We start from the raw sequence: 15,724 nt of genomic DNA on the forward strand, positions 1-15,724 counted from the left end.
GATGGTGCCTGCTGCTTCAATATTGGTATCATGTATTAGCTTTGCATTCCTGCTTGCATAGCAGAAATGCCCTATGGAGTGATCAGCATGTTTTTGAGAAGCCAAAGCAGGGCAGCCCTTGCTTAGCACTCTGTAGTTTCTAGGGGGACAGCTTGCAACAGTGAGGTATGGGAAAGGTGGCTCTGGTTGTGTTGTTCTCCTCTCCGGCTTTTCCTGTGGTGATGATGCAAATTGATGCTAGTCCCAGCCAGTAAAACGAATCCATTGCAATGCCCTGACAAGGCAGAGTCAGCGCTGCAGATCAGTTGCCAGACTGCAAGGATTTGAGATACTGTGACATTTACACATGCTCGGATGTCTTTGCAGGTGTACCCCCTGTCTGGACCAGTGGAAGGTGGCACTAGAATCACCATCACTGGCTCAAACCTCGGGCAGAAACATCAAGACATTGCAGAAACTGTCACTGTTGCAGGAATCCCCTGTGCCGTAGATGCTCAAGAGTATGAGATCTCTAGCAGGTAGAGTATCTGTGAACCCCTTCCCAGAGGCAGGTCCTGGCTTTCCCCCGGGCTGCTGATACTAGGCTGGAATGTCATTACCTCTGCTGTAGCAGGTGATGAGACTTGCCCGTTCCCTGGGGAGTGCCACTGAGTAAGGGCACTGTCTGAGCAGTTGGGTGATGACCTTGGACGTAGGCTGTGTGAGAGGCAGTGACCCAAACGTACTGCCTTGCGTGCTGAACATGCTGCCAGCGCAGGGAGCCCAATGCAGCTGGGGCAGGGGAGTCATGGGCGCATGTCCCTGATAGGGAGGAACTTCAAGAAAGCAAAGATGCAGCCTGTGTAAGTGGTGTTGCTAAGAAAATATCCCGAGCTTGTTAACACAGGGTGAAGATGGAGCATATGGCTGGAGGTAGTGCAGTTTCTCGCCTCTGAGTGGATGTCCCTCAGACTGTCACTCTTTGCTAGCCGACCAGGGACTGACAAGGGAGTCCTGCTGAGCCCCAAGTCACTCTTTGGTGGCTGGCAGGTCACACAGTACCTGTAGAAGTAGGGGCTAGGAGAAGGGGGAAAAGGTCCTGCAGGATACAGCTAATGTCTGTAATAAAGGGCAGCAGGTATCTAATATGTGTGGTCAGGAAAGGGCTTGTATAGCAAGAAGCAAGGAAAGAAATGTGTGGAGCTGGTCTGTGGCCAGGCAAGTAGATGGCAGGCTTGGACAAGGGAGGGAGAGGAGCCAAGCAACCAGCAGGAGATGTGGAGAGAAGAGCAGAGCAATTGTGAGTAACCTCTCATCAGAGATATCGTAAACTCATTTTCCATTCTGTGTTAGCATTAGCTGTAGCACCCTTCCCTCTGGGAGCCAGGTAAGATCCTGTTGGGAAGTGGCCCACCGTGAGCAGTGTTGTCCTGTCTGTGCTCCTTGTGTGTCTGGTTCCATCTGCTTTCTGTTTGCATCCTAGAATTAGAACATGTATTTCTGGGATGGCTCTGTCTTGTTCTGTAGTGCCATGTCACCACGACCTGAACTGCACCAGGGCTCCCTGCACTCCTGAAGTGAAAATGTGGTTGAGGGATGTAGCTATGAACCTGGAATGTGCTCCTGAGCAAGGCCAAGCAAAATTAATCCTCTACTGCATAGGAAAGCTGAGGAAACCCTTCTGCCATAGTAAAGATTTTCTGTTAGCTGAATGAGTGCTGTAAGACGGGATTCACTGTTCTAAATGCAGCCTGGCTTTGCCCCGTCAGTGTCTTCCATACCAGGTTATGGCTGGGAAGAATGGGAAGCGCAGATCAGGGGAGCGGGCTGGTCGCAGAGGCCACTGGCTGGAGACTAGTGCCACCTGGATGCGGAGCCTCCAGAGCTTCCACTAACCTGGAGGGACCTCCATAGCCTGCAGCCACTCCAGATGTGATAATGGCACCATTCTGGCCTCTTCATGCAGCTGTGTTACAAAGGGCTTCATCCTGTCTGTCTGAGACAATTCTGGAAAGGATGGGCCTGTTGTGGAATTGCCCCCTGCTTTTTGGGTGGGTTTTTGTTGTTGTTTTTTCTTCCTCTCTGTTGTACCTAAACCAGCTGTTAAAGCTCCTTCCCAATGTTCAGTCATATTCGGAGCCTGTGGTGGGGCTGCAAGAGGGGAGCTGGGGCTGCTAGATGAATTTTAGAGCCTGGGCCAGTGGATTCAGCTCCTCTTCCCTTGCACACCGTGACGCTCTTCTGGGATTGCCCCGCAGCATCGTGTGTGTCGCTGGCGGGAGCTGGACCGAGCGATTTGGGCACGTTGTGGTGGAAGTCCCTGGAGGAGGACGTGGAGTTTCTGGACATATTTTCACCTACCAGGTAATGCTATTGCTTCTTAAATACCTCTCCATGTTCTTCCAGTGCTTTTGCTGCAGAACCATTTATTGTATGAACTTAAGGGGCTCTGCCAGATACTGTAGCTGGGATTTTTATTTGAATTTGGTGCTTTAGAGTTATAGTTTCCATTCCTAAGATCATAAGAACAGCTGTACTGGATCATACCAAGCCCAGTAGCCTATAGTTTTGTTTGCTAGTGAGAACTGTTGAATGCTTAAAGAAAAAGCTAAGTACAGGGAGTGCAACTTTATGGCAATCTGCAGAATGGACTTTCTGAATTGAAGATTTTATTGATAACTTAACATTTTATTAGGACTTAGGATGTTATGTTAATTTTTAAATTGCTACTTAAACATGTGTTTTTGCTTCTGACCTACAGCAGCAAATGGCAGTAAGCCCAGAGTTACTCTGGATTGTATAGAGAAAAAAAGTTTTGTATTATTTTTAAACTCCTCTCTGAGAATTTATTGATAATTCATAGTCTGTGGTTAAGATAAAGTCATGTTTGTTGCTCTTCTCTGTTCTGGTTTTATTAACCCCATTGTGAGGCAAGGTGATCAGAACCACATGGGACAGTCAAGATGCAAGTGCAACACAGATTTGTACTGTGGCATGAATTTTTTTTTTTCCAAAATTTATTCCACAATAAGTGCTAGTACTTGAGGTTTTATGTTTTGGGGATTTGTTTGTTTGTTTGTTTTGTTTTATCTACTATGTGAAGCAGAAATTTTAGCTGTTGTAGGTACCAAAGTACTCTGGAATGGACAGTAGCTCGGCTTCCAAACTCCAGGCTGTATTCAAGTATATTTGTGTCATTTTGTTGCAATCTTCTTGCTCCTTCTCACTTCACACATCTTTTCATTCATCAGCAATGAATTACCTATGCTGCACTTGTTGACTGATCCCTCTAAATTTTTCTGCAGTCCTTTAGTGGGATTAAATTTTTGTTAGTCTGAATAATTTACCAAATTTCATTTTCCCTTTCCATATTACCTACAAGTATATTTAACAGCACAGGTCTTGGCACAAATTCTTAGGGCTCCCTGCTGGTAACCCCTCCTTTATTGGACAAGCAGACAATTTATTTGCTACCTTTTGTTCCTCACTTGAGTTACTGATCTGGACAATCCCTTTGAACTGTTAATCCCAGGCTTTGGGTGCGAGGCTCACAGCTCTGCCGTTTGCAGCATCCATCTGCCTCTTACCTTATGTGGAAAGACTGTGGTCCTCACCTCATGTTTCATAGTTGGATTTCATAGGGCAGTTTCACAGTAGTTTCATAGGGTTGTTGATCCCTTCCCTGTTGCCTCGGCTCCGTGATAAAGTAGCTGCTGGAGCCTGTCCGTGGCCTGCGTGTGATCGGGAATGTTAGCTTCTATTTTCAGAGCACTGGAGGTCACTGGGTGTGTTCTGCTGTGCTCTTTCCTCACCCTCTTTTATGAGGTCCTTGTCACTCGCTTCTTGTTTTTTCTCTTGTAGAACCCAGAGCTGAAATCCATAGTTCCAACTCAGGGCCCTAAAGCAGGAGGAACCTGCCTTACTCTCCTGGGCTCAAAGCTGCTCACCGGGCACCCCAGCGAGATCAGCATCCTTCTTGGAGACCTGCCCTGCCACATGTAAGCTGAGGACCCGGCCTCCCGCGCTGGCTGAGCACCGTCCACCCCTCAGCCCTTCCCAGGGAATCTCGGGGCTCAGCTCGCAGCCTTTCCGTGGGCTGTGGGATCTGTTCCTGGAGATCCTGCCCTCAGGAATTGTAGCTACAGCCTCAGCTCTCTTTCCTACCTGCTTTCCCTCACACAAGCACAATGTGTTGTGACCTTCATGCCTCTTGACATGACTTTTTACCCCATCCTGACAGCTCTGCTTATGCTGAGGGAACCCATGCACAGGTGGCTCCTGCAGACTGGCACTAAGGGCTGCTTGTTCTCTGGTGTCCTGGGACGAGGGTGCCCGGCAGCACTTCTGGTGCTGGTGAGGATGCAGCATGTCCTGGCAGCCTCTGTGCCCTCCCATCTGGACAGGGGTTGCACCTGCTTTTTGTGCAGGGTGCTGCTCACTGACAACTCCCCAGCAATTGTCGCTTGCTTATAAGGGATTTCCAGATTAGAAAAAGAAGCAAATAACCCACGAGGTCTTTCAGCATCAAATTTAGGGAGATGCCAGAGAACAGGCTGTCAGCAAAGAGCATGGGTAGCATTAAAGATGCTGTCTCTGTGGTGGCTGTGTTAATCCCTTGTCCTCTCCTCTGTCTCTCTAAGCCTTTCAGAAATGAGAGAGGATCAGTTGGCGTGTCAGACGAGTCCCAGCAATGTGTCTGCAGAACTCCCGGTCACCATCAAATACGGGGATCAGGAGCGGAGACTGGAAGGATCCCTCTTCAGATATACCCTGGATCCCAACATCACTTTTGCAGAGCCACCTAAAAGCTTCCTCAGGTACAAAGCCTGAATACTTGTGCCTCTGTGCACTGCGGCAGGCAGGTACTACAGTGCTGGTGGCTTCTGTCCGTTTTATTGAGCTTTGGAGCAAAGCCAAGGTTGTGGCGTGGGTATAGATGGAAGGGTGGGAGCACAGGGGAGAGCGCTGTTGGCTAATGGATGGATGGAACTGCTTGCTTTTCTTTTGCAGCGGAGGGAGAGTGCTCAGAGTTCATGGATACAACCTGGATGTTGTACAGAAACCGAAGATTCGCGTTACGGTTTCTCCATCTGAACGCCGGCGCCGGGGACTGGGACGGTGGCGCCGAATTATCCCAGACACCGAGTGCCCCGAGGGTGCTCTGTGCAGCATCCAGCAGGTAGTGTAGCAAATGCCTCCTCAGCCCCACGGGTTGTAAGATTTGGTGTGCTGCACTGGAGAGATGAACTTGGTGTCTCTAGGGCCTCTGGACCCCCTGCAGTTACTGCCTGGGTTCCTGCTGACTAACAGCCCTGGCTAAATGGAAATGTTCTCTGCCAGGCTTAAAGGTTAAGCAATTTCGTAAACATTTGTCTGGGTGAGGTCTGCTTCTGGCTTGAGCTGTGCAGGGCTTGTGGTGGGAGACAGAAACAGCAGAGCAGCAGGGTGGAGATGAAGGAATCTACAACAGATCCTGTGTTGTTCAGTATCTCCGAGCTCCAGGCTCTTCTTTTTAGCATAGTTCAGACCTGTCCCTGGGCTGTCTTTCACTCTGAGAAAAGCAGTTAGAGTTCAGTGGAATGACCAATTCTACCAGGTTTTTTTCTGATCTCCTCCTGTCAGATACCTGAGATAATGACTGCATCAGGACTATAGAGAATACAGCAGAATTTGTAGAGCAAAGGGGTTCCTGATAGCTGAAAATTGGTTTAAAAAAATGTTTACAGTTACAAAAGGTTACAAGATGGGCCTTGAATTGGACCTTGAAGGTCCCTAGCCCTGTCCTGTCTGAGCAGCGAGTTCAAAGCTGATGTCTCCCGCTGTTGTATTCTCACTGAGTATTCCCAGCAAAACCTATGGCTATAAAGACTTTTTCTAGAGAATTCCTCATATCTCAGGTTTTCCCTGGACAATTAGCAGAGCTGCTTTTGCTTTGCTGCAGGTGAGATGGATGTGAGCTGACCCCAGCGAGCCAAGGGCTGGGGATCACCGCAGGGCTGCAGCGGCGCTGGGCTGTTTCAGTACTAAATGCTCTCTTTCCTTTGGCCTTTAGTTTGAAGAACCGTGTCTCATTAACTCCTCCTACCTTATCCTGTGCAAAACGCCAGCCATTAACCTGCTCCTGCAGAGTGTTCACATCAAACTGGAATTTATTCTGGATAATCTGAGCTTTGATTTCAACTCGCTCCATCCCATGCCCTTCTCTTATGAAGTCAACCCCATCCTAAAACCCTTGAATTCTGAAGACCCTGCCAAACCGTATCGCCACAAGCCTGGAAGCGTCATCTCTGTGGAGGTAACACAAAAACTAGCTGGAATTCGGACTTATAAATCTATTTCTAACGTGAGACTGTTTTTAGTCAGTTTGATCGTGCATCCAGACTTTTAAAGTACTACAAAACATAAAGCAGTAAGGAAGACTGGGTGGAGGTAGGAAAATTGTTCCATAATAACGATGCAAAAAGGTAGATGTTGTTAGTGCTTGTTTCCTCTATGTGTATAGAAAAGGGCTCTGTAGTTGTCTGTGTAGAAAAGTGCTATCTGGTCCATAGAAAGGGAGAAGGATAATGATTGCACTGAGGCACACTTCCTCCAGTGATTTTTTTTGTGTGCTAATGAAAACTACCAGGTTATACCAGTTTAGAAATGTCTAGACTTCTGCTATTTGCATTGAATTCATCTTGGAGAAGGAGGGGGAATTGAGAAGACTGGAAGGGAACCAACATGACGCCAGCTCTCAAATCTCATAGAGGAAAGCTTAAGCAAGCAAACAGAAGCTGGATAATTTGAACTAGGAGTTAGGTGTAGTACAGGGGGCAAAAATGGGCCAGTGGGGCTGAGAGTGGGTGGCAGAGAGAATAGACATGATGTTGATGGGAGGCACAAAAAGAGAAACTTTCCAGAGATTAACAAATCTCTGGAACAAGATCCTATGCTGTTGATCTCCATCTATTCTAGGGCAATGGGCAGTGCAGAGCTTGCTTTTTCCTTTTTTTTTTTTTTTTTTTTTCCAGATCTGATATGTTTCTCCATCTCTATTCCAGGGGGAAAATCTAGATCTGGCCATTTCCAAGGATGAAGTTATGGCCATGATTGGGGAAGGAATCTGTGTGGTGAAGACACTGACAAGGAATCACCTGTACTGCGAACCCCCCTCGGAGCAGCCGGCTCCGCGGCACCGCACGAAGCGGGAGGGCACCGACCTGCTCCCGGAATTCACGGTAGGGACCCAGCAGCAGGGCTAGGAATCGTGATGTCGGTAAGAGCATAGGCAAGAGGTCAACCTGGAGGCAAGAATGGGAAATGGAGGGAAGGCAGAAGCACTGCTGGGTGAGAGGAAATGCTAGGAATGGCAGGGAGCAGGTGGTGTTCCCAATTTTACCCGTAAAAGTGCAAAGCAGTATCTAAAACAGGTGGTACTGCTGGATCCAGGAGCTGTGCTGTGGGTTATGGCTTTTACTGCTGAATGCAGCTGTGCTTCTCTGGAGAACAGCAAAACCATGGGCTTCGTCTGATGCACTGAGCTAATGTTCTAGCATTTGCTTTCCTGCAGGTACAGATGGGGAACTTGAACTTCCTCCTGGGCAGAGTGCAGTATGACACAGAGAGCCAGCTCACCTTCCCGCTGGAGGCACAGATTGGCTTGGGTGTTGGTGCATCATTCGTGGCGCTGATTGTTCTGGTCATTGTCTTCATCTACAGGTGAGAGGCCGTGATGTTGTGAGATCCTTAAGTTGCTGTACAACAGTATTTAGTGGATGTGGAAAAGCCCATACATCTGGGACTTAACAGGATCCCAGTTTTCTCTATTTTGTGCCAAATTCTGGGAGACACGAGCCTGCTGCAGCTGCTGGCTGCAGCCTGCCTTTGGTTCACTTGCAGCACGAGCCTCATGAGTGCTCCAAGAGGCACATGTAGTTTATAGAACACAGTCTGCTATGCTGTAAAGATAGAAACCACCTCAAGAGCATTGCCCTGCAGTCTTTGGCAGCAATATAGCAGCTGGCAAGGACAAGCATTGGGCCAGGACTGCTGGAAACTATTCTACTGCTTCTTTCAGGAGGAAGAGTAAACAGGCTCTACGGGATTACAAGAAAGTTCAAATACAGCTGGAAAATTTAGAAACAAGTGTTCGAGACAGATGCAAAAAGGAGTTCACAGGTCAGTCACATTGTTCCTGTGCTCTCGAAGCTGTAGGGAAGTTTGAGAAACCTCTTTTGGCCTTATTTCTCTTCCCCTTCCTTTGTCCTGGTTTAGGTAGCTCAGAGCAGACAATAACTCCATCCCATACCAACCAAATTCTGCTGCCCCATATGCCAGTGAGAACCTTTGTGTAGTTCAGAGCATGGTCTTATCTATACAGCCCCCTTGTTCACCCCCAGAGATGAAAAGCCGAAGGTCATAGCGCGTTTGGAGAGACCCTACACATGCCTAGTCCAGCCTCTATTGAAACTGCACCATGAGCACAGCCCTTGTGCTTCACTGATGACAGCAGCGAGCACCGTACAGTTCTAGTGCCCCAGCTCCTGGCACAGTGACTGGAATTGTGATCTCCCATGATGTGGGAAGCAGAGAGGAGCAGGAGCTCTGTTTTACTGTAGATAAGGGCCAGAACCAATCCCTGCTGAACAGTGGCCTCCGAGCTGTAAAACTGGAAGTCAGACCCCAACTGTAAGGGAGAATAATGGCTCAATTCATCTTCTCAATCCTTCTCAGTTTTTCCCAGTGCCTAGTCCAGTTTTAAGTGGGACTCCAATATCTTCCTGTGAGGAGACATCCTTCCTTTTCCTCAGTCTCACCACATGGCCCTGGTTACACTAACCTCATGCTCGTTACCACTAGTTGTTCTGTCCTGTGGTCAGCATCACTGGCATTTCCTTTCCCTCAGACCTGATGACTGAGATGATGGACCTCACAAGCGACCTTGTGGGCACAGGAATCCCCTTCCTGGATTACAAGTCCTATGCAGAGCGCATTTTCTTCCCGGGCCACCGTGAATCACCACTGCAGAGAGACCTGGACATCCCCGAGTGCCGAAGGCAAACTGTGGAGCAGGGCTTGGTCCAGCTCTCCAATCTGCTCAACAGCAAACTCTTCCTCACCAAGGTAATGCTCCTGCCCGAGGGGCTGCAGGAAGCAGGGGTTGTTCATCAAAGTTCATCCCCTCCCTATAGCACGGTTTACTTCTTGAGCCAGTAGTTGTACTGCCCTGTTTTCAGGGGATTCACACAATGACTTAGCTCTTTCTCCCCATCAGTTCATACATACTCTGGAAATCCAGCGCACTTTCTCTCCAAGAGACCGGGCCTATGTAGCCTCGCTGCTCACTGTGTCGCTCCATGGAAAGCTGGAGTACTTCACTGACATCCTCAAAACGCTCCTGAATGACCTTGTTGAGCAGTATGTGGCCAAAAACCCCAAGCTGATGCTGCGGAGGTGAGTCAGCCAGCTGTGGTCCCGCTCCTTGTTACATGGGAGATGGAGCCTTTCTCCTGGCTCCCCTCCCATGGGGGATGGCAAAGGGGATGGAGCCTTTCTGCCTGGCTAGCAAACCCTGCAGACAGGGTAACACTGTGGCCTGGGATGTAGAAGAAGGTCCGTTGTGTGTCTAAGTGATGTGCATGAAACAGGAGGGAGGAGAGACAGCGATCCTCATTATCCCAGCCAGCGACTGGCAGAGAAAAGAGAGCGGGAAGGGTTGAGAAGAGTAGGAAGCTGGAGTTACCCACCCCAAGTGCCCATTTCTCTGAAGTTGTTGTGTATTAGCTCTCTCCTTGTGTTCAGATACTGAGGCTCTACCAATTCTGCTAGTCTTATTTTACTATTTAGAGTCCTTGGGCTTGTAGTGCTTCCATGCTTAGCAAATACACTGAAATAGCTCCTGTGTTTGGATCCCCATTAGCTTCCCATCCAGCACATCCTTCTGATCTGAGCAAGTTCCACTGATTTGAGACCTACCAGACGTTTGCCTTAGTCCCCTGCTTGCTTGACATGTTTCACTTGTGTAACTTGCCTCCTTCAAGCTAAAACATGTCTCAAATAAGGAGCGAGGTCAGGAGCATTAGCATTATTGGTCCATTAAGGCCACTTTGCTTGATCCCTCGGTGTATTCCTTTCTCACAGATAGTCATCTTTATCCCCTTTTCCCTCCCTGCCGTGCACCTTCCCTCAGCACTGCTGTCCTGTGACCAAGCTCGTGCTCTGTTTCAGGACAGAAACAGTAGTGGAGAAGCTGTTAACCAACTGGATGTCCATCTGCCTGTACGCTTTCGTCAGGGTGAGCCCGTTGTGCCTTTGTGGGGCTAAGGGACCAGAAGAGGGGAGACAACCACGGCCCTGCTTTATGCCACCTCCTAACTGAGATAGTGCCAGGGTCACTCTGTTTCAGGGTGTGGAGATGAGAGCTGGGGCTGCTCGCTGCCAGGGAGAGGGGCTTAAATCAGAGAGCATTGATTCCAGTCCCCCCACTCAGGCTGTGGAGGGCTCAGGGTAGCTCCGTTATCTTCCCGACGTGAGACCTGTTGGTGGGGCTGGTGTGTGTGGGGGGGGAAGATGGTCTGATCCGAGTCCCCTTCTGGAGAGTCATGGCTAGAGTCACGTGGAGACTGAGCAATCCCTTGGTCTTGTGGGTCCAGCCTGTTAGCTGGTCCATGCAGGAGCTACTGATGAGGACTCTGCCTGCAGAGATGCAGCTGCTGTATCACCTGGTGCCCTCAAATCTGCTTGTGCTTGGATTTGTTGTGTGTTTCCAAGCTGTTGGGCTTTGGTCAGGGAGGAAGGTGACGTTCTCTTGCATGAAACTCCCTCCTTTCTGTACCAGGACTCTGTTGGGGAGCCCCTTTACATGCTGTTTCGAGGAATCAAGCACCAAGTGGACAAGGGGCCTGTTGACTGGGTGACAGGAAAAGCCAAATACACCCTGAATGACAACCGCCTCCTGAGAGAGGACCTGGAATACCGGACCCTGGTAAGCACCACTTCCCTCTGGGCTCTCTGGTGGACGGGGCTGAATGTTTCTCTTCCTGTTGTTGAGGCAGAAATGCAGCATCGTGCCACTGCCTCCCAGGAGCCACCTTTATCGCAGGGCACAGAGAGCCACATACTGTAGATGAACAAAAGTTCTGATAAATCAGGCAGTTCTGCCCTGGGCTGATACAAGCTATCACCACAGTATCACCACAGTAATCTTGTGTAAGTGCCATGCTCAGTGTCTGGAATATAAGGAGACAAAATCGCTGATGACATGTGGAAGCCTCTCCCCAGCCCTGTTAAACTGGCTTCCAGCTCTTGAGTCAAGACTGAGGACCGCGTCTGTGGTGCTGGCTTCTCTGAGACTCTTCCAATGACAGGACTAGTTGTTAACTTGCCTTAATGCTGAGCTGCTCATCAAAGGTGCAAATGTGTCAGATGTAACTGTATGGTGGTGAGCGGCTCTGACCTTTTCTTTTCTTCCTCAGACCTTAAATGCTTTGACACAAGCAGGAGTTGCTGCGGGAGGGGCAGAGGACTCGCAAGGGGTTTCTGCGAAGGTGCTGGACTGTGACACCATAACACAGGTGAAGGAGAAGATCCTAGATCAGATCTACAAAGGGACGCCGTACTGTCACCGGCCAGACCCAGACACCCTGGACCTCGGTGAGCAGAACTCCTTGGTGCCAAAACTCAGTGAGGAAGTGGAGGGGTGAAGCCCCTTGCTGTGTGTGCACAGCGCCCTGGCGTGTGTGACCTTGGTGGCTCTGTGCTGTGCGCAGAGGCTCAACAGGCTCGTGCTCTGGCTGGACCCAACGGGACATGGTCTTGGAGACGGATCAAAGCAAGAGGTTGGGCTGGGGCAGAGGTAGCTGCAGTCCGGCCTTTTTGATTACACGGTGTTGGTTTTTTTGCCAGGCCTGGCCTGTGGCAGCGGGTGGTACAAGGGGATGTAGGAAAATAAGCACAGAGCATGCAAGGGAGGGGAAGGCTGGAGCACAGGGCCAAGGCCATGGTCATGAACTGGCTGCTGGCCGTGAAGTCACAGCAACATCAGCCAGGGAGAATCCAGGCCGCAGGTTAATGAGAGTCAGGACTCTCACTGAGGTGGCAAAAACACTCTGCTCTCCCTCTTCTTCGTTCTTCAACCGTTTCTGAACAGCGGTGATGTTTACAGATGAGCATGTCCTGGGGAAACAGCTGATAATAAGGAATGTGGGCGCCTACTCGTGGTCTGACCCATGCTTGAAGGGCCGCAGTCTGACAGTGCTGATGAACTTGGCCAGTGCTGCATGAGACACCTGGGAGACCAGGAGGGCTGCCCCAAGCTTCAGCTGGGAGCGCTCAGCACTGCTCTAGGCTCCTGCTCACTTCTGCTGTCAGAGAAACAGCACAGCTGAAGATTAACAAGGATCAGGGGGTGCGAAACAGGGGAGCTGGCAGGTCAAAGCAAGAGGATGATCTCCCTGATGCGGTGCTGAGGCAAGCCTGTTGCTAGACACAGATCCTGGCATTTGCTTTTCCAGGAGAATGTGGCAAGTGCAAAGAATTTTGAATTATCCGGAGGCTGAAAAACAAACCTTGTAGAATTTTAAAGCTTAGCATGTTCAGCTTGTTGAGAGGAAAGTTGAGATGTGACTTGATGTTTTTATAAATGGAAAAAAAATATATATAAAGGCTTTCTGATCTTAAGACCTGGAAGTCTACAGACTTTTTTTTGCTAATTGTCCTTCTCCAAGGTGGCAGATAGACCAAAGTGGCAAGTGATTTCTATTCAGGTCAGTCAAATCTGAAGTGATACATGAAGAGTTCCAGATGGAAATTTTGTTACTGAGTAACTAGTTAAAAATATTAGTACCAATAACTACAAAGAATTTATATGTGCCAGACCAATGGCTTTTGGAGTGGAATAGTGATGATGTGACCTTTTTTTCTGTTTTTAACAGAAACATTTTAACATTCAGATTGCTTTTCTAACCAGTGCTGAATTGATGTTCTCATTGAACTTTTTATTATAACCTCATATTCTCATTCCTGATAAAGTTTTCAAGCAACTTTAATCTGTTATATATATAACTCTTCTTTCTGATTTTGCCTCCCATATGAATTGTTTCATCAATTGTTTCCTCTGATTAATAGTAATCTGGTACTTTAGCAACTAGTCAGTCAGTATTGTGGGATCCTTCTGCACTTAGCCATGTCTTCAGTATCAGGAATAAATTCATACCATTAGCAGACTGTTCTTGTTCTCCTCTCTGCTCCAGGTCATCTGTGAGTGTTGAGCAGCATGGACTCCTATGGGGTTCTTCTGGTGGCCTCCCTTTATTGACAAATCCGACTATTTATTCCTGCTTTTAATTGATGGGCAATGCAGTGCCCTTCCCCTCTTGCCGCGTTGCAGCCTGGTGCACTTCATCTCAGGAACGTGCTGGCATCCCCAATCTTATTTCACCTTTGAACATCTCTGCATTTCACCTTCTCCTTAGGGGAAGAAGTTGCTGCCCTGTTTGTATCGGCTCAGATGCTGGCAGGGCAGGAAGGGATGACTGCAGCCAAGAGGGAGGCCGCCGGCGCGCGGGTCGTCCTGGATGGATGTAGGGTGTTCACATCTTCTGTCTGGAAATGGGGGCTGAAAACATAATGTGCCCTTGTCAAACTCTGCAGCTTTGGAGCTAAGTTGGTGTTCTCTCTAACTCCTGAGCACTGTGGCAGCACAAAACCTGGAACTGCAGGCAGGGAGAGGAACATACACCTGCGGGGCCCCTTCCCCAGTGCTCCTGGCACTGAAAGCTCAGGAAACCTCAGTTTCTTAGTTCTGGGGGACAAGAAAAGCTGCTGGGAAGTTTCAGGCACTCTGGCCAACCCCTTATACTGCTGTGAGGTCAATACAGATAATGGCTAAAATGCCTTTTCCTACAACGTGTCTTATTTGAGTGTGGGGTTAGTTTTCTCTGGATGAAGGTTCTGCTGCTCAAGACTGGAGCATGGGAGAGTTTAGAGAGACCTCAGCTTCCATAGGAAACAGCTCATCCTTTTACTGTGCTTTGATTGCAGAGTGGAGATCAGGGCTGGCCGGTCACCTGATACTGTCTGATGAGGACGTGACATCCGTCGTCCAAGGAACCTGGAAGCGCCTGAACACTCTTCAGCACTACAAGGTCAGAGCATGGAGTCCTCCCCTGCCTTGGCTCCCACCTCACCCTCTGTACAGTGTTACACTCTGCTCGTGGCTCTGGCTTCTCCTGGGCTGCTGTCAGATGGGTGCTGTGCTCAGCCGTGGTACAGCTGATGGCATCAGGAAGTAATTTTTAACTACCTTGCACCAATGAGTTGTACCTTGTCACGGTGTGTTCTGGATGTGAATGACCTCAGCCCCTGCCAGGGATCAGTGTTGCCATCTTCGTGGCTCTGGATGCCCCAGGCTTTTCTAATCTAGTTCTCCCAGCATCAGCAATACCAGTGGTGGTACCCAAAGACCCTGTTTCTGTCACTACTTCTAATGATTGGAAATTATCAGAATTTAATAATTCTAATTCACAGAGTGTGTAACACAGAGCGTGTTCATAATCTCTTATATTCTACAAGCCCTTGCCAGTTGTACTGGTGGGAAATGTTTTGAATGATGTTTCCTGTTTTGAATTATGATTTCTGCTTGTGAGCAGGTGCCCGATGGAGCAACTGTAGCACTGGTCCCACGCCTGACCAAGCATATCCATAGGGAAAATCAGGATTACATCCCAGGAGAAAGTGAGTCGGATGTCACCTTCTCATAAAATGATTTCCCAACACCTGCCAGCTAGTGGGGCAAAGCTCGTGCTATAGCCCTAGCTTAACACTGCTAGAGAAAATTGCTGGGCAGTTTGAACCTTTACAGTGTCACCAGGCAATGGAATCTTACTGGGTGGGTGAGAAGAGAGAAAAGCAAAAGATTGTAAAAGCAGAAGAAAGTGAGACTGGCATGAAAACGCACAATTGGTGGAATTTTCTAATGCAGGGGCTTCTTCCTGCTGGTGTTTCTTTCACACTGAAATCTTGCTTTCTTCTCACCTGCAAACACAGAATCACAGAATGGTTGAGGTTGGAAGAGGCCTGTAGAGATCATCTAGTCCAACCCCTTGCTCAAGCAGAGGCAGCTAGAGCATGTGGCAGAGGGTGGTCTCCGAGTGGGTCTCAAACACTTGTTTTGTTTCAGAAACGCCAATGTTGGAGGATGCCGATGAAGGTGGAATAAAACTTTGGCACTTGGTAAAACCAACAGAAGAGCCGGAGCTCCCCAAGCACCGCCGAGGGAGCTTGCGAGACAGGGAACGAGCCAAGGCAATCCCGGAGATCTACCTGACACGTCTGCTCTCCATGAAGGTGAGAAGCACAGCTGGAGATCTTGGCCCCTCATAGCCCCCTGCCAGGTTGCAGGGGTTTGCATAGAGCCCCTGTGTGTAGGTGGATGCACTGCTGCTTGGTTCTCCTTAGATCCAGCACCACAGTACCCACCTCTTGCTCCTACCAATGGAGTAGGTTTTGCAGGGCTTCTAGGAGAGTGTGAAATGATTTTTATCCCTGTCCCCACACCGTTTGTCTTTGTGGGTCCCGCTGTAAAATGCAGGTGCCCTGTGGTCAGCAGCAGAGTCTCGCAGGCAGCAGTGTCCACTGGGCTGCCACGTCTGCCCATCTTCTGTCCCTTCCAGCACCAAGAGGGTAGGCCTGACCTGTCACCTGCTGCAGCAAGGTGGTGCTAACAGCACACGCTGCTATGTACAGATTCAGCCGCGGTCATAAA

The 15,724-nt window shown here is 49.1% G+C and overlaps 1 protein-coding gene across 1 annotated transcript in view; it reads left to right on the forward strand.

Moving 5' to 3' along the window:
* PLXNB1 (plexin B1) overlaps positions 1 to 15,724 on the forward strand; it is a 37,149-nt gene that overhangs the window by 18,137 nt on the left and 3,288 nt on the right. Inside the window, exons 14-30 of the mRNA XM_088528192.1 lie at positions 367 to 518; positions 2,238 to 2,343; positions 3,841 to 3,977; positions 4,620 to 4,796; positions 4,990 to 5,158; positions 6,032 to 6,274; positions 7,023 to 7,199; positions 7,532 to 7,680; positions 8,039 to 8,139; positions 8,867 to 9,084; positions 9,236 to 9,414; positions 10,189 to 10,255; positions 10,799 to 10,945; positions 11,436 to 11,613; positions 14,002 to 14,105; positions 14,610 to 14,694; positions 15,140 to 15,306. Coding sequence (XP_088384318.1) covers positions 367 to 518; positions 2,238 to 2,343; positions 3,841 to 3,977; positions 4,620 to 4,796; positions 4,990 to 5,158; positions 6,032 to 6,274; positions 7,023 to 7,199; positions 7,532 to 7,680; positions 8,039 to 8,139; positions 8,867 to 9,084; positions 9,236 to 9,414; positions 10,189 to 10,255; positions 10,799 to 10,945; positions 11,436 to 11,613; positions 14,002 to 14,105; positions 14,610 to 14,694; positions 15,140 to 15,306 — 2,556 coding nt within the window. The remainder of the gene's footprint in view (positions 1 to 366; positions 519 to 2,237; positions 2,344 to 3,840; positions 3,978 to 4,619; positions 4,797 to 4,989; positions 5,159 to 6,031; positions 6,275 to 7,022; positions 7,200 to 7,531; positions 7,681 to 8,038; positions 8,140 to 8,866; positions 9,085 to 9,235; positions 9,415 to 10,188; positions 10,256 to 10,798; positions 10,946 to 11,435; positions 11,614 to 14,001; positions 14,106 to 14,609; positions 14,695 to 15,139; positions 15,307 to 15,724) is intronic.

The sequence above is a fragment of the Tinamus guttatus genome, unplaced genomic scaffold (genome assembly GCF_059628265.1).
Source record: "Tinamus guttatus ecotype Peru unplaced genomic scaffold, ASM5962826v1 Tinamus_guttatus_pri_ptg000307l, whole genome shotgun sequence".
NCBI lineage: Eukaryota > Metazoa > Chordata > Aves > Tinamiformes > Tinamidae > Tinamus > Tinamus guttatus.